Here is a 24933-nt window from a genome sequence, read left to right on the forward strand (position 1 = left end):
TTGCCTTTTAGGCCAAACTCACCATTTCGGCTTATTCGGCACGACATATATACATCTTGGCTGAATAATTTGTATATACATCTTGTCTGTGATTTATGATGTATATACATCTTGACTGAGTAATGTATATACATCTTGGCTGATTTATTTATGGCGTGTATACATCTTGGCTGAGTAATTTGTGTATATACATCTTTGAGTAATTTATGTATATACATATTGGTTGAGTAATTCATGGCGTATATACCTATTGGCTGAGTTGTATGACTTGGCAGACAGTAATTTATATTGTATATTTTAACAGCGGTACATCCTTTATTGTAGTTATATTTGTAGTTGTATTTATAAGTTTACACCAGTATACTGTATGAGAAACAAGATGTATTAACGGTTAATGATCATGATGGAATATCTGGAGGTTAGAAATATCAATGTATTTACTGCAAGGGCAGCTAGGGTCTTGTTTGTACATTGTCATGGGCGACACCACCACCACCAGCACTACCACCACTAACAACACCAGCACTACCACCACTAACAACATCACCATCACTACCACCACTAACAACACCAGCACTACCACCACTAACAACATCACCATCACTACCACCACTAACAACACCAGCACTACCACCACTAACAACACCAGCACTACCACCACTAACAACACCAGCACTACCACCACTAACAACACCAACACTACCACCACTAACAACACCAGCACTACCACCACTAACAACACCAGCACCACTAACAACACCAGCACTACCACCACCACCAACACAACCACCACTAACACCACCATCACTACCACCACTAACAACACCAGCACTACCACCACTAACAACACCAGCACTACCACCACTAACAACACCAACACTACCACCACTAACAACACCAACACTACCACCACTAACAACACCAGCACTACCACCACTAACAACACCAGCACTACCACCACTAACAACACCAGCACTACCACCACTAACAACACCAGCACTACCACCACTAACAACACCAGCACTACCACCACTAACAACACCAGCACTACCACCACTAACAACACCAGCACTTCCACCACTAACAACACCAGCACTACCACCACTAAACACCAGCACTACCACCACTAACAACATCACCATCACTACCACCACTAACAACACCAGCACTACCACCACTAACAACATCACCATCACTACCACCACTAACACCACCATCACTACCACCACTAACAACACCACTATCACTACCACCACTAACAACACCACCATCACTACCACCACTAACAACACCAGCACTACCACCACTAACAACACCAGCACTACCACCACTAACAACACCAGCACTACCACCACTAACAACACCACCATCACTACCACCACTAACAACACCAACACTACCACCACTAACAACACCACCATCACTACCACCACTAACAGTACCACCACCATCACTACCACCACTAACAGTAACACCACCAGTACTACCACCACTAACAACACCAGCACTACCACCACTAACTACCACCACCATCACTACCACCACTAACAGTACCACCACCATCACTACCACCACTAACAGTAACACCACCATCACTACCACCACTAACAGTAACATCAACAGCACTACCACCACTAACACCACCCCCACTACCACCACCATCACCAGCACTACCAGCACCAGCACTACCACCACTAACAGTACCACCACCATCACTACCACCACTAACACTACCAGCACTACCACCACTAACAGTAACACCACCAGCACTACCACCACTAACAGTAACACCACCAGCACTACCACCACTAACAGTAACACCACCAGCACTACCACCACTAACAGTAACACCACCAGCACTACCACCACTAACAGTAACACCACCAGCACTACCACCACTAACAGTAACACCACCAGCACTACCACCACTAACAGTAACACCACCAGCACTACCACCACTAACAGTAACACCACCAGCACTACCACCACTAACAGTAACACCACCAGCACTACCACCACTAACACCACCAGCACTACCACCACTAACAGTACCACCACCACCAGCACTACCACCACTAACAGTAACACCACCAGCACTACCACCACTAACAGTAACACCACCAGCACTACCACCACTAACACCACCAGCACCATCACCACTAACACCACCAGCACTACCACCACTAACTACCACCACCAGCACTACCACCACTAACAACACCAACACTACCACCACTAACAACACCACCATCACTACCACCACTAACAGTACCACCACCATCACTACCACCACTAACAGTAACACCACCAGTACTACCACCACTAACAACACCAGCACTACCACCACTAACTACCACCACCATCACTACCACCACTAACAGTACCACCACCATCACTACCACCACTAACAGTAACACCACCCCCACTACCACCACCATCACCAGCACTACCAGCACCAGCACTACCACCACTAACAGTACCACCACCATCACTACCACCACTAACTACCACCACCAGCACTACCACCACTAACAGTACCACCACCAGCACTACCACCACTAACAGTAGCACCACCAGCACTACCACCACTAACAGTAATACCACCAGCACTACCACCAGTAACAGTAACACCACCAGCACTATCACCACTAATACCACCATCACTACCACCACTAACAGTACCACCACCACCAGCACTACCACCACTAACAGTAACACCACCAGCACTACCACCACTAACACCACCAGCACCATCACCTCTACCACCACCAGCACTACCACCACTAACTACCACTACCAGCACTACCACCACTAAAAGTAACACCACCAGCACTACCACCAGTAACAGTAACACCACCAGCACTACCACAACTAACACCACCAGCACTACCACCAGTAACAGTAACACCACCAGCACTACCACAACTAACACCACCAGCACTACCACTACTAACACTACCACCACTACTACTACCATCACCAGTACCCCACCACAATTACAACACAACCACCACCATTACCCCACCAACGCACTACCGCCACTGTTACACCACCAACACTACCACCACTGTTACATCACCAACACACTACCAGCACTGTTACATCAACACACTACCACCACTGTTACACCACCAACACACCACCACCACTGTTACATCACCAACACACTACCACCACTGTTACACCACCAACACTACCACCACTGTTATACCATCAACACACTACCACCACTGTTACACCACCAACACATTACCACTACTGTTACACCACCAACACATTACCACCACTGTTACACCACCAACACACTACCACCACTGTTACACCACCAACACACCACCACCACTGTTACACCACCAACACTACCACCACTGTTACATCACCAACACACTACCATCACTGTTACACCACCAACACATTACCACCACTGTTACACCACCAACACATTACCACCACTGTTACACCACCAACACACTACCACTGTTACACCACCAACACGCTACCACCACTGTTACACCACCAACACACTACCACCACTGTTATACCATCAACACACTACCACCACTGTTACACCACCAACACACTACCACCACTGTTACACCACCAACACACTACCACCACTGTTACACCACCAACACACTACCACCACTGTTACACCACCAACACACTACCACCACTGTTACACCACCAACACACTACCACCACTGTTATACCACCAAAACACTACCACCACTGTTACACCACCAACACACTACCACCACTGTTACACCACCAACACACTACCACCACTGTTACACCACCAACACACTACCACCACTGTTACACCACCAACACACTACCACCACTGTTACACCACCAACACACTACCACCACTGTTATACCACCAAAACACTACCACCACTGTTACACCACCAACACACTACCACCACTGTTACACCACCAACACACTACCACCACCTCCACAGCATGTCACATCCATTTAGGCTTTGAAATCTTGTGTAACTAATTCTTCTATTACAAAATAAGTGTTACCGTGTGTATGTATACATGCGAATGTTCTCTTTACTATTAAATCTAATTCTGTAGTTGATTGTGAGGATTGTTTGAGCTATTGTCAGGCCGCGGAGAGATGATTTCTCAAACTCTTTATAAGTATAATAGGTAGGTTGCCCCTTTCATTTCTTGATTATTCTGTGCTTATTACCCTCACTAAATGAAATCAGCATTCGTGCGTGCGTGCGTGTGTGTGTGTGTGTGTGTGTGTGTGTTGTGTGTGTGTGTGTGTGTGTGTGTGTGTGTGTGTGTGTGTGTGTGTGTGTGTGTGTGTGTGTTGTGTGTGTGTGTGTTTGTGTGTTGTATGTGTGTTGTATGTGTGTTGTATGTGTGTTGTGTGTGTTTGTTGTATGTGTGTTGTGTGTGTGTGTGTTGTGTGTGTGTGTGTGTGTGTGTGTGTGTGTGTGTGTGTGTGTGTGTGTGTGTGTGTGTGTGTGTGTGTGTGTGTGTGTGTGTGTGTTGTATGTGTGTTGTGTGTGTGTGTTGTATGTGTGTTGTGTGTGTGTTGTGTGTGTGTGTGTGTGTGTGTGTGTGTGTGTGTGTGTGTGTGTGTGTGTGTGTGTGTGTGTGTGTGTGTGTGTGTGTGTGTGTGTTGTGTGTTGTATGTGTGTTGTGTGTGTGTTGTGTGTGTGTGTGTGTGTGTGTGTGTGTGTGTGTGTGTGTGTGTGTGTGTGTGTGTGTGTGTATGTGTGTGTGGGTGTGTGTGCGCTCGCGCGTGTGTGCAGGGCACCCACCACTACCCAAACATTGGTTGCTTAGACAACTATGTGTAATTATAAGGCTTAAAAACCTGGTACAAGCACGCACACAGTAGAGTGAAAGCTATATACAACGCTAGTAAATTTAACCATGGATTTCCGATATAAGGTGAAGAAATACAAGCCAGTCATTCACCGCATGCTGTCAGAATCAAGGATTTATTTCCACATGACGCAATGTTTGTGCACAAATGGGTGACATTTGGTTGTGCATGCAAAAAACCCATGGTTATGAAGAACTTGGATATGAGTCTACCGTTGTGCATGGCATCCTGGGCCTCCAGCAGCAACAGCCTGGTTGACCAGGCAAGCACCAGACGAGCTTGGCCCATGGCCGGGCTCAGACAGTAGATAAACTCTCGAAACTTCAAAGGTATATCAAAGGTACATGGTAGATAGGTACCTGGGTATGAGCCTACTGTTGTACATGACATCCTGGGTATATGGTAGACACCTGGGTATGTGCGGGTTATTTGTGTATACATACACATACGTACACCTACGCGATATACACACGTACAATCACGTACATAGGCATGTTCACACGCACATGCATACCTGCACACGCATTCACATGTGATTATTACAGTTATAGGCGAACAGGTGGGTAAATTATTGTACTGAAGGTGTTAGGGTAGACTTTCTGGGAACTACCTTGACGCTGGTGAATCACTCCCCTTGGATCAAAATTCATTACCACCCAATCCCAGAAGGTCTATGACCTTATGGGTTTGGCGTGTCCCCATGAATACTATAATAATATAAGACGTAAGAAAGGAGGAACACTGCAGAAGGCCTGTTGGCCCATACTAGGCAGGTCCTTCACAGGAAAGGACTATGCTAGTCAAACGAAGGTTAAGATGTGAGACCCAAGAGCTGGAACTCGGCACATACAAACAGTAATAACTAAGCTATACAATGACAACGGGTTATCACCCTGTTAACTGTTAGCTAAACTATCCATTAACTATTCAACCACTCGTCATCCAGCGCACCACCTGCTGCCTAACAGCCATCAACCAACAAACTGTTAAGTAAAAGAACACAAGTGCAACTAATGTAGCATTTTATTGTGGCAACGTTTCGCTCTCCAGGAGCTGTCGAGCTGTTACACTTCCTGGGTACATGGAGCTTGACAAAGCTCCTGGAGAGCGAAACGTTGCCACAATAAAATGTCACATTAGTTGCATTTGTGTCCTTTTACTTAACATATTGTCGGTAATTCTACCAATATTAACACACCCAACAAATTACCAACCAGCTAACCAACTCAACTCCCCAAATACTGCCACCATCCCACTTTTCTTCTACCAGCACATTTAATATCCATGTAACCAGACTTAGCCGCTAAAATACACTGAGAAAGCATGCTTGGGCGTGACGCTGAAGTTGCATGTGTGGAGCAGGTATGGAGGCTATTTGTGAAACGAGTTAAGGAGGAGAGCTTTGTGGTTTTCTGTTTGTAGCTACAGGAACGGAGCTAGTTGTGTGTGTGTGTGTGTATACTCACCTAGTTGTACTCACCTAGTTGAGGTTGCGGGGGTCGAGTCCGAGCTCCTGGCCCCGCCTCTTCACTGATCGCTACTAGGTCACTCTCCCTGAGCCGTGAGCTTTATCATACCTCTGCTTAAAGCTATGTATGGATCCTGCCTCCACTACATCGCTTCCCAAACTATTCCACTTACTGACTACTCTGTGGCTGAAGAAATACTTCCTAACATCCCTGTGATTCATCTGTGTCTTCAGCTTCCAACTGTGTCCCCTTGTTACTGTGTCCAATCTCTGGAACATCCTGTCTTTGTCCACCTTGTCAATTCCTCTCAGTATTTTGTATGTCGTTATCATGTCCCCCCTATCTCTCCTGTCCTCCAGTGTCGTCAGGTTGATTTCCCTTAACCTCTCCTCGTAGGACATACCTCTTAGCTCTGGGACTAGTCTTGTTGCAAACCTTTGCACTTTCTCTAGTTTCTTCACGTGCTTGGCTAGGTGTGGGTTCCAAACTGGTGCCGCATATTCCAATATGGGCCTAACGTACACGGTGTACAGGGTCCTGAATGATTCCTTATTAAGATGTCGGAATGCTGTTCTGAGGTTTGCCAGGCGCCCATATGCTGCAGCAGTTATTTGGTTGATGTGCGCTTCAGGAGATGTGCCTGGTGTTATACTCACCCCAAGATCTTTTTCCTTGAGTGAGGTTTGTAGTCTCTGGCCCCCTAGACTGTACTCCGTCTGCGGTCTTCTTTGCCCTTCCCCAATCTTCATGACTTTGCACTTGGTGGGATTGAACTCCAGGAGCCAATTGCTGGACCAGGTCTGCAGCCTGTCCAGATCCCTTTGTAGTTCTGCCTGGTCTTCGATCGAGTGAATTCTTCTCATCAACTTCACGTCATCTGCAAACAGGGACACCTCAGAGTCTATTCCTTCCGTCATGTCGTTCACAAATACCAGAAACAGCACTGGTCCTAGGACTGACCCCTGCGGGACCCCGCTGGTCACAGGTGCCCACTCTGACACCTCGCCACGTACCAAGACTCGCTGTTGTCTTCCTGACAAGTATTCCCTGATCCATTGTAGTGCCTTCCCTGTTATCCCTGCTGTGTGTGTGTGTGTGTGTGTACTCACCTAGTTGTACTCACCTAGTTGAGGTTGCGGGGGTCGAGTCCGAGCTCCTGGCCCCGCCTCTTCACTGATCGCTACTAGGTGTGTGTGTGTGTGTGTGTGTGTGTGTGTGTGTGTGTGTGTGTGTGTGTGTGTGTGTGTGTGTGTACGAACGAATGGTGATTAATGAACACTGTAGTCTGTTGCGATTGTTGTTAGGTAGCCATGGGGACCCAGCAAGGTTAGAGAGAGAGAGAGAGAGAGAGAGAGAGAGAGAGAGAGAGAGAGAGAGAGAGAGAGAGAGAGAGAGAGAGAGAGAGAGAGAGACAGAGAGAGAGAGAGAGAGAGAGAGAACTTTTCGGAGCTATATATTTTATCAGTGACATAATATGAGCTTAAGAGTGAAGGTCGGAACTTAGCGTGTTCTTAATTACCTGGTGACCATGGTGGGACTGAACTCGGCTCATTAATGGCGTGGCAATAAACTTTTAGCCCCTAATGGGAGGTTCCTTGATGCTGGTGAGGGGCTCTTGATCTAGGGAATTGGATCTGTGCTCCAGTTCCCTGAATTGAGCCTGAATGCCTTCCATCCCCCCACATGCGCTGTATAATCCTATGAGGTTTAGCGCTCCCCCATGATTATAATAATAATTATAATAAACTTTAAACCCTGGTAGAGTTTTCCGGAGTACAATGGCAATGTTATTTTAAGATCTGTGTATTCACACACACACACACACACACACACACACACACACACACACACACACACACACACACACACACACACACATCTTAATAAGGAATCATTCAGGACCCTGTACACCGTGTATGTTAGGCCCATATTGGAGTATGCGGCACCAGTTTGGAACCCACACCTAGCCAAGCACGTGAAGAAACTAGAGAAAGTGCAAAGGTTTGCAACAAGACTAGTCCCAGAGCTAAGAGGTATGTCCTACGAGGAGAGGTTAAGGGAAATCAACCTGACGACACTGGAGGACAGGAGAGATAGGGGGGACATGATAACGACATACAAAATACTGAGAGGAATTGACAAGGTGGACAAAGACAGGATGTTCCAGAGATTGGACACAGTAACAAGGGGACACAGTTGGAAGCTGAAGACACAGATGAATCACAGGGATGTTAGGAAGTATTTCTTCAGCCACAGAGTAGTCAGTAAGTGGAATAGTTTGGGAAGCGATGTAGTGGAGGCAGGATCCATACATAGCTTTAAGCAGAGGTATGATAAAGCTCACGGCTCAGGGAGAGTGACCTAGTAGCGATCAGTGAAGAGGCGGGGCCAGGAGCTCGGACTCGACCCCCGCAACCTCAACTAGGTGAGTACAACTAGGTGAGTACACACACACACACACACACACACACACACACGCACGTTCCCCTCTATCTCTCCCCTCATACTAAGGTTTAGGATTACATGTTAGTTACGGAAGGCGAAAATAGGGAGTCTAAAACTACACATTGGTCTAGTAGGCTGTATAACTAGAACCTTCAGAGCAAAAGACATTCCATGCTAGTGATTATAAGCTAAGTGTTTTGTTCCCTTTAGACCGGCATATTGCTGTACATTAACATCCCCTTTTAGGGCAGGCGAGATAGCAGATATGGAGAAAACACACAGTCTTCTCTGCCCGTAAATTCAATCAGGAACTTAAACTATTGGATACGCCTAAAGTTAATCGAATAGTATTTATTGGAACGTAGGCGAGAAAGATGTAGCATAATGTATACCCGGAAAATTATGGAAGGATTAGTCCCAAATCTACATACCGAAATCACTTGCAACGAGAGCAGGAGGCTCTGCAGGCTGTTCAAAATAAAAATACCTACAATGAAAAGAAGAGGCCTAGTGAATACACAGAAAGATATCTCTGTAGTTGTAAAGGGACCAAGACTTCTCAACACCCTGCTTTCGTGTATACTGGAAATTACCAACAGACCCCTAACCGGCTTTAAAAGGAAACTGGATGTTCCTCAGATTTGTTCATGATCAGCCGGCCTGTGATGCCTGTGCTGGACTGCGTGCGGTCAGCACTAACAACCTGACTGATCAGGCCATGGGGACAAGGTTGCGGTGACAAGGTCGCTGTGTTAAGGTTGCGTGACAAGGTTCCGGTGACAAGGTCGCGGTGACAAGGTCGCCGTGGTAAGGTCGCGGTGACAAGGTCGCGGTGACAAGGTCGCCGTGGTAAGGTCGCGGTGACAAGGTCGCGGTGACAAGGTCGCCGTGGTAAGGTCGCGGTGACAAGGTCGCGGTGACAAGGTCGCCGTGGTAAGGTCGCGGTGACAAGGTTGCGGTGACAAAATCACAATGCAGGGCCACATGAAAAGGGGTCATAATATCCCTGAATGAACTGAAGAATATCGTCACCTGTGTAGTGAAACGTGGTAGGCAAATACTGTAGAGTTTTCAAAGGATGATTAGAGCCGTTGTAATTGAGACAGAACACTTGGGGTTGATGATGGAGCAGCAGGAATTAGCGAGCATTTATTAAGTTAACTTTTTATTTACTGCCTACCCCAGTTATGCACAGCCATACGCGCTAACAAAACGAATAAAACGCATTAATGCATATAGGGAAATGTAAAAACAACGTTTCTTTGATTTACAAGCTTTATCAAGCCACCAGCCTGAAAAAGCTTGTAAATCAAGCGAGGCTGTGTCATAATGTGTTAAATTGTTTTATTTGTTATTATTATTATAATCAAAAAGAAGCGCTAAGCCACAAGGGGTTTTATTTGTTGATATTTATATTTCGACAGTTAAAGTATTTACACACTATACCGTTCCATGTCATTTACAGTTGTAACTACGACTATGTTCCGTTCTCTTTGCGTGCCTGTGTAGTTACCTCTTCATGTTTATGAGGGGGGGGGGGGGTGAGCTCTGGCTCTTGGTTTCACCCTGAAGGTAGAGGATGACGTGAGTCGACAAGAGATAATTTCAGAAGTAATTTCAGATACTTTTTAGCGGAGGGAAATATTTATTGCAGGTTTCACTTACAGTGGACCTTTATAAGGAATTTAACAAAGCCCATTGGGGGTAAAGCCTTGTATAAACAAGGCTTTTCACCCACTGTGGGGCTTTGTCCAGTAGTAAATAAAGCCCTCTGGGTGAAACCTCGTATATAAAGAAAGGTTTCACCCACTGCGGCGCTTTATAAAGCGCTAAATTCGTAAGGGAGCATCCAGTACCTTGAGGCGTATTAGGCAATCAAATTTGTTCCGAGGAATGGGAAGAGTAGCGCCAGTTGCTTGGATCACGAGTCATAGTGAAGAATGAATGTAATTGGGTCGCAGGAGAGAGCGACACGACCTCCAATTTTCCTCAACTTTTGCGGTCTTGTATAAGACGACGTTTCGTCCTCTATTTTAGGGCGGAATGTAGCCCTAAATTTATCGGTTCCTTGCCATGCACTACATTTCGACCGGCTGATACGAGGTACATTTGTCATTTCCACTATGTCATTGTTCAGTTCATTCTTTAACACTCTTGTGTTGTGCTGACGTTCCTGTGCCACATTGTCGTGTGTAATTTCCAGCTAGGCTCCCCGCTCTTGATTTGTCTCTGATAAAGAGCATATCCATATTTATCCTGTCTATGCCAAGGAGCATTTTGTAGGTCCCGATCATATCTTCTTTTTTCTTAGCCATAAAAAAACAGGAGGCCTAACTAATGAGTTTTATTTATTTCCTTGAGCTCATTTAATTTAATGTGTGTGTGTGTGTGTGTGTGTGTATACTCACCTAATTGTACTCACCTAATTGTGGTTGCAAGGGTCGATACTGAGCTCCTGGCCCCGCCTCTTCACCGAGTGCTACTAGGTGTGTGTGTGTGGAAGGGGGGTACAATATGCAAATAAGTTACTGGTGGCAGGTAGGTCAACTCACATCAGTCCAGCTGAAAATGCCATATGACTTTATACACTTATACTTTTCTTGGTCTGATAATACTGTAGTGTGTATTGGTTGTAAGAAGGTGAGAACAAAAATACACGCTCAGTTGATTTTAGGTGATGATTTGCGCCCAGGAGCTATAGCTGAACCTGACCGACAGCTGGGCGAGTAAACCTTTCCTCTCCTCCCCCCCCCCCACCTTTGTCTGTACCTCAACAGCTCATCATTATCTTATATCATCTGCATAAGAAAAAAAAGTCCGGTCACGCTCGTGCATTGCGTTGGTGGTAGTGTTACATGGTGGTGTTGAAGAGGAAATTGTGTTGTAAGCTGGTGGGAGTAGTGACTGTATGGGGTGGTAGCAGGTGACTGAGGGGTGATAATGTGTGACTGTAGAGGTGGGGTTGTAGTGGGTGACTGTGGGGTTGGTGTGGTAGTGGGAGATTATGAGGGTGGTGTGGTGGTGAGTGTCTGGGGGGGGGTAATAGGTGATTTTTGAGTAGTTGGGGATATCGTTAGTGTAAAAAATAAGTGATGGTAATGGGCGACAATGGGAGGAGTGATTGTGGGTACCTATAGGGAAGGTTGAAGTGCCAAATTCATATATAGTTGCTTAGGTAAAAATGAAAGCTACAATAACGGGATAACGAGGTCTAGCACTGGGCAACCAATAACGTTAAACATCAGCTGTGACAAATTCCAAATGCGTCGATGCAGAACAAATTAGGAACCCCAGACGAGTGTAGAATTTCTAGATGCTCCCAGAGAACAAAAGGAATAACAGTGTTAAATTACATACTAATATATATACACCCAACAAACGTAGCCTCGTCCAGGGAAGTGATAAGAGGGTATTCAAACCTTTAAAATATGGGATGTACGATTGATAATATTTTATAAAGTACCTGTGTTCTCTTAGGTAGACTACTGTTTTCTGCTAACATTGCTTATATGAACTAGATTACTTATGACCCAGAACATTGTAATGTGTATGACTAATACCGTTTGTTTGCTGATACACGCTAATACAGTGCAATATAGGAAACTATCAGTAATAAAGTTGGTCTTATCTTTTTATCTACAGTTCAACTTTCTTTTTTACCAACATTTAATCAGAAAGAACATTTGTAGTGTGTTCGTCGGACTTGCTAAGCATGGGCCAACAAACCCACATTATTCTTACCATCCAAGGTTCACTGACTCCACTGTGAATTCCTGCCATTCTCTACGGTGCTGTATGATCCCCTATGGGTTTAGCGCTCCTCCATGAATATAATAATAATAATAATAATAATAATAATAATAATAATAATAATAATAATAATAATAATAAACGATAAACAATAGGCAATGACAAGCAAACTTCACGGAGAAAAATATAACCTGGTAGTAGGCTTTCAGAGATAGGCCGAAATATACACTAATCTTCGGGGTGGGGGTGGGGGGGAGACCATGTACTGGTACATTAATACCAACAGACTGTGAGGCAAAGACACATGTGTCTTGCCCCGTTTCCTGACAAATCTTATCAACCAACCAAAACATATGTAACGTGTGTCAATCCATACTGAAAATGCCTTCTGTTTGATATTATCAATGGAAGGACGGTGGTTGGGTGCTTAATGTTTCTCACATAGTTCGATGCCCTCACTATAATACCCAGGATGTGGTTCAAGAATGTATCATAACCTGCTACCAGCTGATATCAGAAACATTGCCGGAACAAATATAATAGTTTTTAGATGGAAACTGGATAACTGCCTTTACCAAGTGCCAGGACAACTTCAGTGGGCCCACAGCCATCACAGCCAAGTTAACCTGTTATTTGGTAAAGAACACAGCCGGGGAAGCTGACCAAAGGCCTGGCTGCGTGGGTTGAAAAACCCTCGAAACCGGTTACAGGCATGGTAAGATTTTATTTATCTGTGTGGATTCTTTTGTTTGTGTTGGATCCAAAGGTGTTACAACCAGACAGTAGTGAAGACACGGTGCTGCAGAACAAAGCTTTTTATTGGGACAACTTTTCTATTTATGTAGAGCTTATTTTAAATCATAAAACTCCACATGGAGTGAAATGCTCTCATAAAAAGCTTGTTCTGCATCGTGTGTCTTATCACTGTGTTAAATTATGTTATTTACTGACGTCACTACCGTTCCCAATATAGCACCGAGTTAATAACACCATTACTGAAGGGATTAATCCATTCCCGGCAATCTTACCAAGGATTATTCCCACTAGTTGAATTTTTGCCCCAGGGCTGTGGTGTAAGACAATTAGATTTTACTTATGTTCCTCGAGGATTAAGGTCTAGCGGGAATGGGAGTTAGGACAAAGGTGGATTAGTGGGGTGGTAATTGCGTGAGGCTCCGTCAGCGATGCAACATGCAGCAGCTGTCTGCTCCTTAATTTATGCCATCACAAATCTTGTTATATAACTGATACGGTAACAACTAGGTGACATGTAATTCGATGGTAGATCTTTCTTATATAAATATATAATGTTTAGAAACTCCTTCCTCCCTCCGTCAGACTTTCCCTTAGTTAAGTGGTGGAGCATTTGGGGTCACAACCAAAGACACCCGGATTCAAATCCTGGGGAGAGCAAGACATACAGACAAGTCTCCTTACACAGATAACCTGCTACCCCTGTTCACCTACCAGTAGATAGGTACCTGGGTACTGAAGGTGGTAGTGCACCTTACAGTATATAGAGTAGGTAATGGTATACTGTATACTGTTTGTGTGTGTATACACCAAAACTTAACTTTCAGGTTTATCTGTTTTCAACTTGATAAAACTCCTGCGTGGGCGAAACATCAATAAAGCTTCCATGTAGCTCATTTGTCTATTTCTAACCTTAGATTGTGCTGGACTTTGTAATGAACTTAGGTAGGATGGCAGCTCTCAGCCTGTAAATTTAATTTTGCTAAAAAAGAGAAGTTTGATTTACCTTTTAAAATATTTAAATCTCCAAGAGTGATTATAAGCCATACTGTTGCCTTTTCTTAAAGTTAAATGTGTATTATTGCTTATACAAATACTTGTATTTTTTTTAATTAAGCATAACCGGGCGACTTAGATTATCATTAAAGACTTTTGTCAAGCAAGCAGAACTTGTATTAGTTTCTGTGGTAACTCAGTGTTAACCCCAAGACATTAATATATATGATGATACATATTAGTAACTGAAGGATCGACACCATGCCCAGCCCTTCGAGGGTAGGGTAGGTGCCTGACCCAGAGCTTGTAGCTCACAAGACTGTCACATCCCCTTGGGGCGGGGATGGCAGAACAGAGAGGCCTAGCTTCTCCCTACGAGCCCCGTGAGGGCAGGGAATGTGGCTAGGCCTGGGGACAGTTGGTCCCAACGATGAGGAGGTACTTGTGCCTCCTCCCATGGCAGACTTAGGTCTCAGACGCTCCCTAGATAGGGAGCCAAGGCCGGGCCACCATTTGGAAAACGCCCGGGCCGGGAGAATACCGGCGAATCTAAAAAAAAATAAAAATTAAAAAAGTAACTGAGTTACATATCCAACCATTCTCATGTATCTGTTCAACCCGCCCAGAACTTACCTGGGGCCAATCGAAACGTTTAAAATTTCCTCTCCAGTGTGAGGTATTTGCTAATTGTTGCAGATGTAGTATTGCCATTTTTTTACCCAAAGGATTTGCTTCAGTGATACTCATCTGCTCTTACAAAACCAGCGTTTTTCTGTATGCTTTCAGTATCTGAATTTATTAAACTGTATGTACTGTGTTCCTATATTTTAAGATCTTATAGATGTTATATGTTGCTTGTGGTAGTGAAGGCGACAGGTGGAAGGCAATGTGTAAATGTTAATATGGAGATGGGCATGTCAAAATCACATTTATCACTAATTCCGGTGATAAAATACTGTGTTTATAACATTTTATGGGAGCGTTAACTTAATTAATGAAGACTGGACATAAATCAGGTGTTGGGAGGGTCAGTAACCGGCAACACCGACGAAGTGACAGGTGATGCCTCTGAAGCAACGCTCATGACTGTGTACGGAGAGAGAGAGAAGACGGGAGTGAGTTTTACAACTCAGTAGCCGTGAGTTCAATTCCAATCCGTACCGTGGTTAGACTATGGTCATCTTTGTAAGACTGGAGAATGTATTCGCGGCCAAACTTTTCCTCCTTAAAATATCCTGACACTACACGTGTCATATTTCACAGGTGTGAGACATGTACTAACGGGTTCCTTTGCCTCCCCCAGGCATGTGGGCCACTAGACAGATGGTCCAAAAAGAGGATCGAGAAATCTACGTTCGTACCACCTTGAGGGAGCTGGTGGTCTACCTCATCTTCCTCCTTATCCTCTGCATCTGTGAGTGTCCACACCAGTTCATCCTTATTTTCTTATTTTATTTGAAGATGTGAATTTGTTTATAATAATTATTACGCAGTATTTACTTTTTTTTATATTTTCCAAGGCATATAATTACGTGTACTCTGTAATATGGAGATTAGAAGTGAGCAGCCTAATGCTAATATGTTCTAACTAAAGGTATATAAACTTGAAGTATAACCTGAGGAATTTTAATATTTATACTTCTTGATAAGAAGACATTAATTATATTAAATTTATTATAAACACTTATTTACTGTTGTCTTCTTGGTTTTAAAATTTCTTCTAAAAAGAACTAAATCTCTTTCGTATTCATTTTGACTAAGATCTACATTTCTGAGCTTATAAGTACCATAAGTATTTTCTTTTCTTAGGATCAGACCTTACACTTGCGTGCAATGAACTGCATCTGCCACTTCTCTGACCACGACATTAACCTATCCAGGTCATCTTGTAGCCTTCTAGTGTTTACATCAGAAATTATTTGACGGCCTGTTTTGGTTTCATCGGGAAACTTACTATGTCGCTATTTATTTCTTTATCTAAGTTTATGTAGATTTATGGATTGTGAACAAAGGTCCTAGCACTGACCCCTGTGGAACACCACTTGTTATGGGTCCCCGTTATGATTTCTCACTATTAACGCAAACATTCTTGTCTGTCGCGCAGCCATGTCTCCATCCAGGAGAGAATTCCTCTTATTCCATGTGCCACTACTTTCTTAATCAATCTCATGTGTGAAACTTTATCACACACACACACACACACACACACACACACACACACACACACACACACACACACACACACACACACACACACACACACACACACACACACACATAAACATATATATGTCGTGCCGAATAGGCAGAACTTGCGATCTTGGCTTAAATAGCAACGCTCATCTTGCCATATAGGACAAGTGAAAATTTGTGTATGCAATAATTTCGTCAAATTTATTCTGAACCTAACGAAAAAAATATATTTCATTGTGTTTGTTTAGTATTAAATTATTGTAACAAATCTAAAATATATTTGGTTGGGTTAAGCTAAAATAAATTGCACTTGTTATAATAAGGTTAGGTAAGTTTTCTAAGATTCTTTTGGTGCAAAATCATTTTTTTACATTAACATTAATGAAAAAAATATATCTTTAAACGTACAAGAGAAAATTTTAGAAAGGACTTAATTTTAAACGATTTCTTGCTAATTGACCAGTTTTACATATTCGGTACGACACACACATACACACACACACACACATATATATATATATATATATATATATATATATATATATATATATATATATATATATATATATATATATATATATATATATATATATATATATATATATATATATATATATATATATATATATATATATATATATATATATATATATATATATATATATATACACACACATATATATATATATATATATATATATATATATATATATATATATATATATATATATATATATATATATATATATATATATATATATATATTAGTTGAAAGGAGATGGAGGATTTGGCGTTAACTGACTTGGTGTTGAAATGTGGGAAGTGTGTGTAGCTGCAAGGGTCGATTCTCAGCTCCTGGCCCTGTCTCTTAACTAGCCACTCTTCACATTCACTCCCTCTTTCCCTTGTGGGCCCTATCTTTCCTGCTCTTAAAACTGTGTATGGAGCCTGCCTCCACCACTTCCTCACCAAGATCATTCCACTTCCCGACCACTCTTGAGACCGAAGAAATGTTTCCTAACATCCCTGTGGCTTATGTGTGACTAACTTACAGCGTGTCGCCAGTTACTATTTCTCGCCTCTAACAGCCTGTCCCTATCTACCTTATCAATTCCCTTGAATATTTTGTATGTTGCTATCATGTTCTCCCTAGTTCTCCTGTCCTCCAATGTTGTTAGGTCCAATTCTGTTAGCCTCTCCTCGTAGTTCATGCCTCTTAGCTCAGGAACAAGGCTTGTTGCGTACCTCTGCACTTTCTCCAGTTTCTTAGCATGCTTTTTTTCATGTACTCGCCACCTATATGTGGTTGCAGGGGTCGATTCACAACTGACCACACTTGTGTGTGTATGTGTGACGCGGGGATGGGGGGGAGGGAGGTTCTGCAGTGTTCAAGAGACCAAGTCTCCTGAATAAATTACATTCCAACATGCCAGCCCTAACAACACGTGCTGACAACTGGTAACTAACTCTTCCACATATATACACACTCTGGCTTCGAAGATTCTTCACCCAACACTAAATTACCCTAACTGTACAACAGATGTAGGAAACAAGTGTCCAGGTGGTTAGCATTGTTACTGTTATACTTAGAGGAGGCGCTAAACCTGTAGGGGCCATACAACACCTGGAAAGTGGGCGGTAATCAGGGTTGATCCCAAGAAAGTATGGGTAACTGATCGACATCCTTCACCAGGATCAAAACACTCTTGAAAGCTAACATCTTTTGTTTTTTACTATATTAGACGTTCCCCACCAGTGTATTAGTTACCATCTGTTATTATTATGATTACTATTAATATTTATTATTATTATTATTATTATTATTATTATTATTATTATTATTATTATTATTATTGCAAACACCGTTAAACCGATTCCTCAGGTGGTGTTTGATCCCATTAAATCTAGCGTTTCCTAACAAATATAATAATATTAAAAAGAGATATACTAGGAATAAGGTAAACTGAGTTATTTACATTAACATTAAAGAGAGGATCAACTTACAATAATAGGTACATAAAAGTTAGCTGTACAGGTGAAGAACTTTGTACCTCGGGAATTGCTGCTTCTCTTTTCTAGTTTCTACTTTAGATGAGTTAATTTTTATATAATTATTAGCTGTTAGGCTTTGCAATAAGATTAGCTCTCGTTGTTAATGGCTGGCGTGTTGAGGAATAGCAGGGAATGAGGTAGGGTGAGCCAGCTGGCTGTCTCCATGGTATGTTGTAAACACTACCATAAACATTGATGCTTCTAGCACCTTTACTGCCTGCTACCTCCCTACCAACAACTGCTTTCCTGATAATAATATATCTTTATTTCTACAAGTATATGTACAAGGTATACAGGCCTAGCTGACAACAATGACATACTACCGCATAGAATGCCGCTTCTTAGGCAGAGCATTTCGGGCAAATTAGGTCAAATTTGTCCCAGGATGCGACCCACACCAGTCGACTAACACCCAGGTACCCATTTTATACTGATGTGTGAACATGGATAGCAGGTGTCTTAGGGAAACACGTTCTAATGTTTTTCAGCCGTACCGGGGATTCGATCTCCGGATCTCAGTGAGTGAGCTGAGTGCGCTGGTGATCGAGCTACCGGATACAGTTATCACATGGAAACCAATACTGTAATTCAGATTTCTTTTTATCTTTGCAAGAAAATTGCATATGGCAACCCAACTTGACTTTATAACAATTCTTCCTTTAAATCAGATGCATCAGTCTTTAAAGTTTAAAGCTGCTCTGAAAAGTTATTATTCAGTTATCACACAAAATGAGTACATACTCCTGGAATTTACCTGGAGAGGGCTTCGGGGGTCAACGCCCCCGCGGCCCGGTCTGAGACCAGGCCTCATGGTGGATCAGGGTCTGATCAACCAGGCTGTTACTGCAGGCCGCACGCAAGCTGACGTACGAATCACAGCCCGGTTGGTCAGGTATTGACTTGAGGTGCCTGTCCAGTGCCTTCTTAAAGACTCCAAAATATTTGAAAATTAAATTGTCAAATTAGCTCCTATACACTGCAGTAAGAGTTCAAACATTGTGATACATCACATGATACTCTTCTCCAAACATTGTTACATAAGATACATCTATCCTGAAGCTCGACTGGTACTGCACTCAGCTCACACACGGAGGTCCAGAATTCGATTCCTGGTACGGGTGGAAACATTAGAACGTGTTACCTACCTGGAGTCTATCTGGAGGGTATTCTGGGGATCAACGCCCCCCGCGGCCCGGTCCACGACCAGACCTCCTGGTGGATCAGGGCCTGATCATCCAGGCTGTTACCGCTGGCCGCACGGGTTTTAAGACACCTGCTATCAGTGTTCACCTTTCAGACAAATAGGTACCTAGGTATTAGTCTACTGGTGTGGGTCGCATACTGGGGACAAAATTAACCCAATTTGCCCGAAATGCTCTGCATAAATAAGGGGCTTTCTATATCGTAGTATGTCACTGATGTCAGCTATGGTCTGTATAAGTTTTATCATGTACTTGTAGAAATGAAGATGATTATTATTATTATTATTATTATTAATTATTATTATAATTATTATTATTATTATTATTATTATTATTATTATTATTATTATTATTATTATTATTATTATTATTTATTATTATTATTATTGGCAGCACATTGAGCTCTTAACTGAAGGACTTGTTGACGTCTGTTATTGTAACCATAATTTTTAAAGGGGTGGACCAATAAGCCAGCGGAAGGCCTTAATCAGATGACCATAAGCTCCAGTGGAGGGGCATCATATATATGTGACTTAGACCCTGTTTCCTGACAGATATTACCTAGTAGTCTATTGTGTGTAAAAAACAAAGGTATGCTTGTTGCAACTCGATAGCTTTAGGTCAGTAAATCCTGCTGTCACCAACAAATATACCTGTTTGGTTACATCCTCTGAACAATTGAAGAGCATGAGGAGCTCAATCTTCTCACATTTGACCCTCCTGCACTTTAAATTTGAATTATCTATGTGATAATGTAATGTATTTTTTTATTTGCTTTCCCTGTATAGTGACCTTTGGTATGACCTCGCCTACCATGTACTACTTTACCAATGTGCTGAGTGGCCTCTTTCTGGATATCAAGTTCCCAGACAGTGAACTTACTTACAGAGAGTCAGCGTTGGTCATTGACTTTTGGACGGTATGTATCAAAGACTGATAAGGTATGCATATTATGAGTGTCATAGTTAATAATGTTACGCTTTTCTTGTCTACACACTTTTCTGGCCTTTATATTAAGCGCCTTTAGCCCACCGTGGCTTCCTAGACATGTTAAAATGTGAGGGGGCCATAACCACCCCTATGAAATCATCAGGTTCAGTCCTTATTACCAGGTTTGCAAAGCTTTTATTTTTAGTTCAAAAAGGGCTTGGGGGTCATAACACATTATTAACAAGGGGGAAAAAGGTTCAAGCAAATTGTCTTGTACAAAAATATGCATTATATGCCATAAAAATGTATACACAACAATCAAATCCTCATTATTGGGCCATGTTATTTCCCATGGCATCAAATATACAACGAAACCCCATTGTTTATGGCAAGGGATATCTGCCACGCTCCCTTTCTTCTTCAATGGCCTCTGCCCGTGGGCTCGCCATCCCAATCGCTCAGTGGATGTTACACTGACCCGCCTTCGGGTTGGGCATTCACAACTGGTAGCTCATCTGCACCGCCTTCGGATGACAGTCTCCCTCCTGCCTGTGGTGTCCCCCTCAGCCTGAGACGGTGGAACATTTCCTACTGTGGTGGCCCTGTTACCACTCAGTTTGATATCTTTATTATGCACCACATACCCATCATGTGGGCGGTAGTCAATGGAGAGGTACATAATGAGTCCAGGGACTGGGCCCCAAAGTTTTGATAGCTAAGCAAGGTACAAAGGTGAACTCAGGTAGATCTGGTCACAATCATGACCAAGTTACAAGGTAATGAACTCTGTACGGACTCTCCTCATCAGTGGGGAGGGGGGGTTTGGCCTGTACCTGCGCATTCTTGCTGGCTTCAGGGCGCATTAGGGACATATAATACGCAGTTACTAGTCAAACATCCTTACACTTTGGTCGAGGTTCCTTTTCCGAGCACTGGAAGGCAGTGCTCGATACGGCGTATGTTGTCAGTGGCCCTATAAACCCCAACAACAACAATAATACAATTCATGGACTATCCATACAAAAATCCAGCACAGGGATATGGTCAACACCTTAGGTTTCCCTAATATAAACAAATCCCTTCCCAGCTGCCTCATACTTTCTTTTCATATTTCAACCAGCGCTGTATGACCCTTGTGGGTTTAACACTTAGTTATGATTATAATAATTCATACTTAAGCAATTCCGGGGAGTAAATTTAGTGATACCAAATATCTTCAAACACCACCTACCACCCACCCCTCAAGGGAGGTTCCTTGGGTCTGGTGAGGGGCTCATGATTTAGGGAATTGGATATGTGCTCTAATTCCTTGAATTAAGCCTGAATACCTTCCATCTCCCCCTCACAGGCGCTGTATAATCCCTGCGGGTTTAGCGCCCCCATGATTATATTAATAATACCTACCACCAAGAAAACGTGAAATAGTACAGCATTAACAGCAATGGTCAACCATCTTTTCCCGCCAGCAAGAACGAGTAAGCCAGGGATAGGGGATCTAAACACTAATGGAAATAACTAGCTTTGATTTTTTGGGGGGTTATCCTAGATAATCTACACATGCTGCTGTGTATGATAATTTATGTAACTGTATTTATGTGCACCTGTACCTGAATGAACTTAACACCCTCTCTCATGGACACAATCCCCTCAAGGGAGGTTCCTTGATGCTGATGAGGGGCTCTTGATTAGGGAATTGGATCTGTTTTCCAGTTCCCTGAATGCCTTCCCCTCCAGGAGTTGTATAATCCCTATGGGTTTAGCACTCCCCCATAATAATAATCATGGGCACAAAGGAATATTACAATGTTGAAACTAATTTATTATTGCTCTCTGGTTTTCTTCTATTTTTTAAATGATGTTAATGATTTTTATTATTTGCATAATATTTATATATTAAAATGTGTTTTTTAAAACACTATTGCAAATTATTTACAATTTTTTTTTTTTTTTATTTTTATTGTGGATTGTTTGTATATAGCATATAAGCTCTCTAACCCTTAAAGTTAAACTGTGCAAATGTAAATATACATTGACGTGTGGCAGGATCTGAACATAGATCTACGTTTTTTTACATGCTTTCAAATGGGGAAAATCAAGGTCAGAGCGCTACGCAGGTGAACGTAGATCTACGTTTGGATAGTTAAAGGGTTAACATGAGATCACTCAAATTCCATGAAATACAAGTTAACATACCTTAATAATCCACAAAAACTCAGATTATTATAAATATTTATGCATTGCAAAACCATTGCATGCATTAAAAATACCAATTTATACATATCCAGAATTGCCAGTATCCATATAACGTGTATGCAGTATTGTATAAACTAATAAATCATTCATACATATAATGTATACTACTTTTTTCATCCATAGATACGTCTCATTATCTATGGATGTTACAAACAAAGTACATACTATACTGTATACAGAATAATACTGCCTGCAAAATGTATTAAAGATAAACATTGACTGTAAGGGAACTATGGGGACTCAGGGACTATAACCCTAAATTTCTTCCTGTAAACACAGTTTGTGCAGAATGTGATGTTGGATGGGTTGTATTGGGAGAACTGGTATGACACAGCCAAGACTCCTACATCGCCAGATGACCGAAACATTCTGTATGAGAATCGTTTGCTTGGTATCCCACGTATGAGGCAGGTTAGTTGTGTACTACTGTGCTCTATTAATGTTTTATTTATTCATTCCTTTATATTAATCTCATTTGGGTATCTTACTTTTGGCCTTTTCCCGCTGAGGCAGGGTGACTTGTAAAAGAAGAACCAGTCATCATCACTCACTCCATCACTGTCTTGCCGAAGGCATGTTGATACTACAGTTCAAAAACTGCAACATATCTCCACCCCTCCTTCAGAGTGCAGGCACTCTACTTTCCTCCTTCACGACTCGAGTATGGCTAACTGGTTTCCCTGAATCCCTTCATAAATGTTACATTGCTCACACTCCAACAGGTATCATGTAGCTCTGCTGGTAGCACACTCAGCTTGCACGTTGAGATCTGTGGTTCGATCCCCAGTACGGGTGGAAACCTTGGGAGCTTGTTTCCTTAGACACAAATATCCCAAACCCCTCCTTTAAAGTGTACTTCCCATTTCCAGGACTCAAGTCCGACTATATGAAAATAACCGGTTTCCCTGAATCCCTTCACTAAATACTACCCTGCTCACACTCCAACAGATCGTCAGGTCCCAAGTACCATTCGTCTCCATTCACTCCTTTCTAACATGCTCACGCACACTTGCTGGAAGTCCAAGCCCCTCGCCCACACAACCTCCTTTACCCCCTCTCTCCAACCCTTTCGAGGACGACCCCTACCCCTCCTTCCTTCCCCTATAGATTTATATGCTTTCCATGTCATTCTACTTTGATCCATTCTCTCTAAATGACCAAACCACCTCAACAACCCCTCTTCTGCCCTCTAATACTTTTATTAACTCCACACCTTTTCCTAATTTCCACACTCCGAATTTTCTGCATAATATTTACACCACACATTGCCCTTAAACAGGACATCTCCACTGCCTCCAACCGTCTCCTCGCTGTTGCATTTACCACCCAAGCTTCACATCCATATAAGAGTGTTGGTACTACTATACTTTCATACATTCCCTTCTTTGCCTCCATAGATAACGTTTTTTGACTCCACATATACCTCAACGCACCACTCACCTTTTTTCCCTCATCAATTCTATGATTAACCTCATCCTTCATAAATCCATCCGCCGACACGTCAACTCCCAAGTATCTGAAAACATTTATGTCTTCCATATTCCTCCTCCCCAATTTGATATCCAATTTTTCTTTATCTAAATCATTTGATACCCTCATCACCTTACTCTTTTCTATGTTCACTTTCAACTTTCTACCTTTACACACATTCCCAAACTCATCCACTAACTTTTGCAATTTTTCTTTAGAATCTCCCATAAGCACAGTATCATCAGCAAAAAGTAGTTGTGTCAATTCCCATTTTGAATTTGATTCCCCATAATTTAATCCCACCCCTCTCCCGAACACCCTAGCATTTATTTCTTTTACAACCCCATCTATAAATATATTAAACAACCATGGTGACATTACACATCCCTGTCTAAGACCTACTTTTACCGGGAAGTATTCTCCCTCTCTTCTTCACACTCTAACCTGAACCTCACTATCCTCATAAAAACTCTTTACAGCATTTAGTAACTTACCACCTATTCCATATACTTGCAACATCTGCCACATTGCTCCTCTATCCACTCTATCATATGCCTTTTCTAAATCC

At 42.5% G+C, this 24933-nt stretch overlaps 2 protein-coding genes across 5 annotated transcripts in view; one reads left to right on the forward strand and one right to left on the reverse strand.

Moving 5' to 3' along the window:
- Window positions 1–24933, reverse strand: part of LOC128702152 (uncharacterized) — a 173650-nt gene that overhangs the window by 57842 nt on the left and 90875 nt on the right. The gene's annotated exons all lie outside the window — the stretch shown is intronic.
- The window catches only part of LOC128702252 (polycystin-2), an 89400-nt gene that overhangs the window by 8881 nt on the left and 55586 nt on the right, over window positions 1–24933 (forward strand). For 2 of the 4 annotated variants that reach the window (XM_070102731.1, XM_070102732.1), the window contains exons 3-5: window positions 15569–15679; window positions 20501–20631; window positions 23175–23306. In XM_070102731.1, the coding sequence (XP_069958832.1) occupies window positions 15569–15679; window positions 20501–20631; window positions 23175–23306 (374 nt within the window). Of the gene's footprint in view, window positions 1–15568; window positions 15680–20500; window positions 20632–21598; window positions 22118–23174; window positions 23307–24933 lie in introns of those variants that run through there. The other 2 variants (XM_070102734.1, XM_070102733.1) reach the window with 2 other exon arrangements.

This window comes from Cherax quadricarinatus, chromosome 83, assembly GCF_038502225.1.
Source record: "Cherax quadricarinatus isolate ZL_2023a chromosome 83, ASM3850222v1, whole genome shotgun sequence".
Lineage (NCBI taxonomy): Eukaryota > Metazoa > Arthropoda > Malacostraca > Decapoda > Parastacidae > Cherax > Cherax quadricarinatus.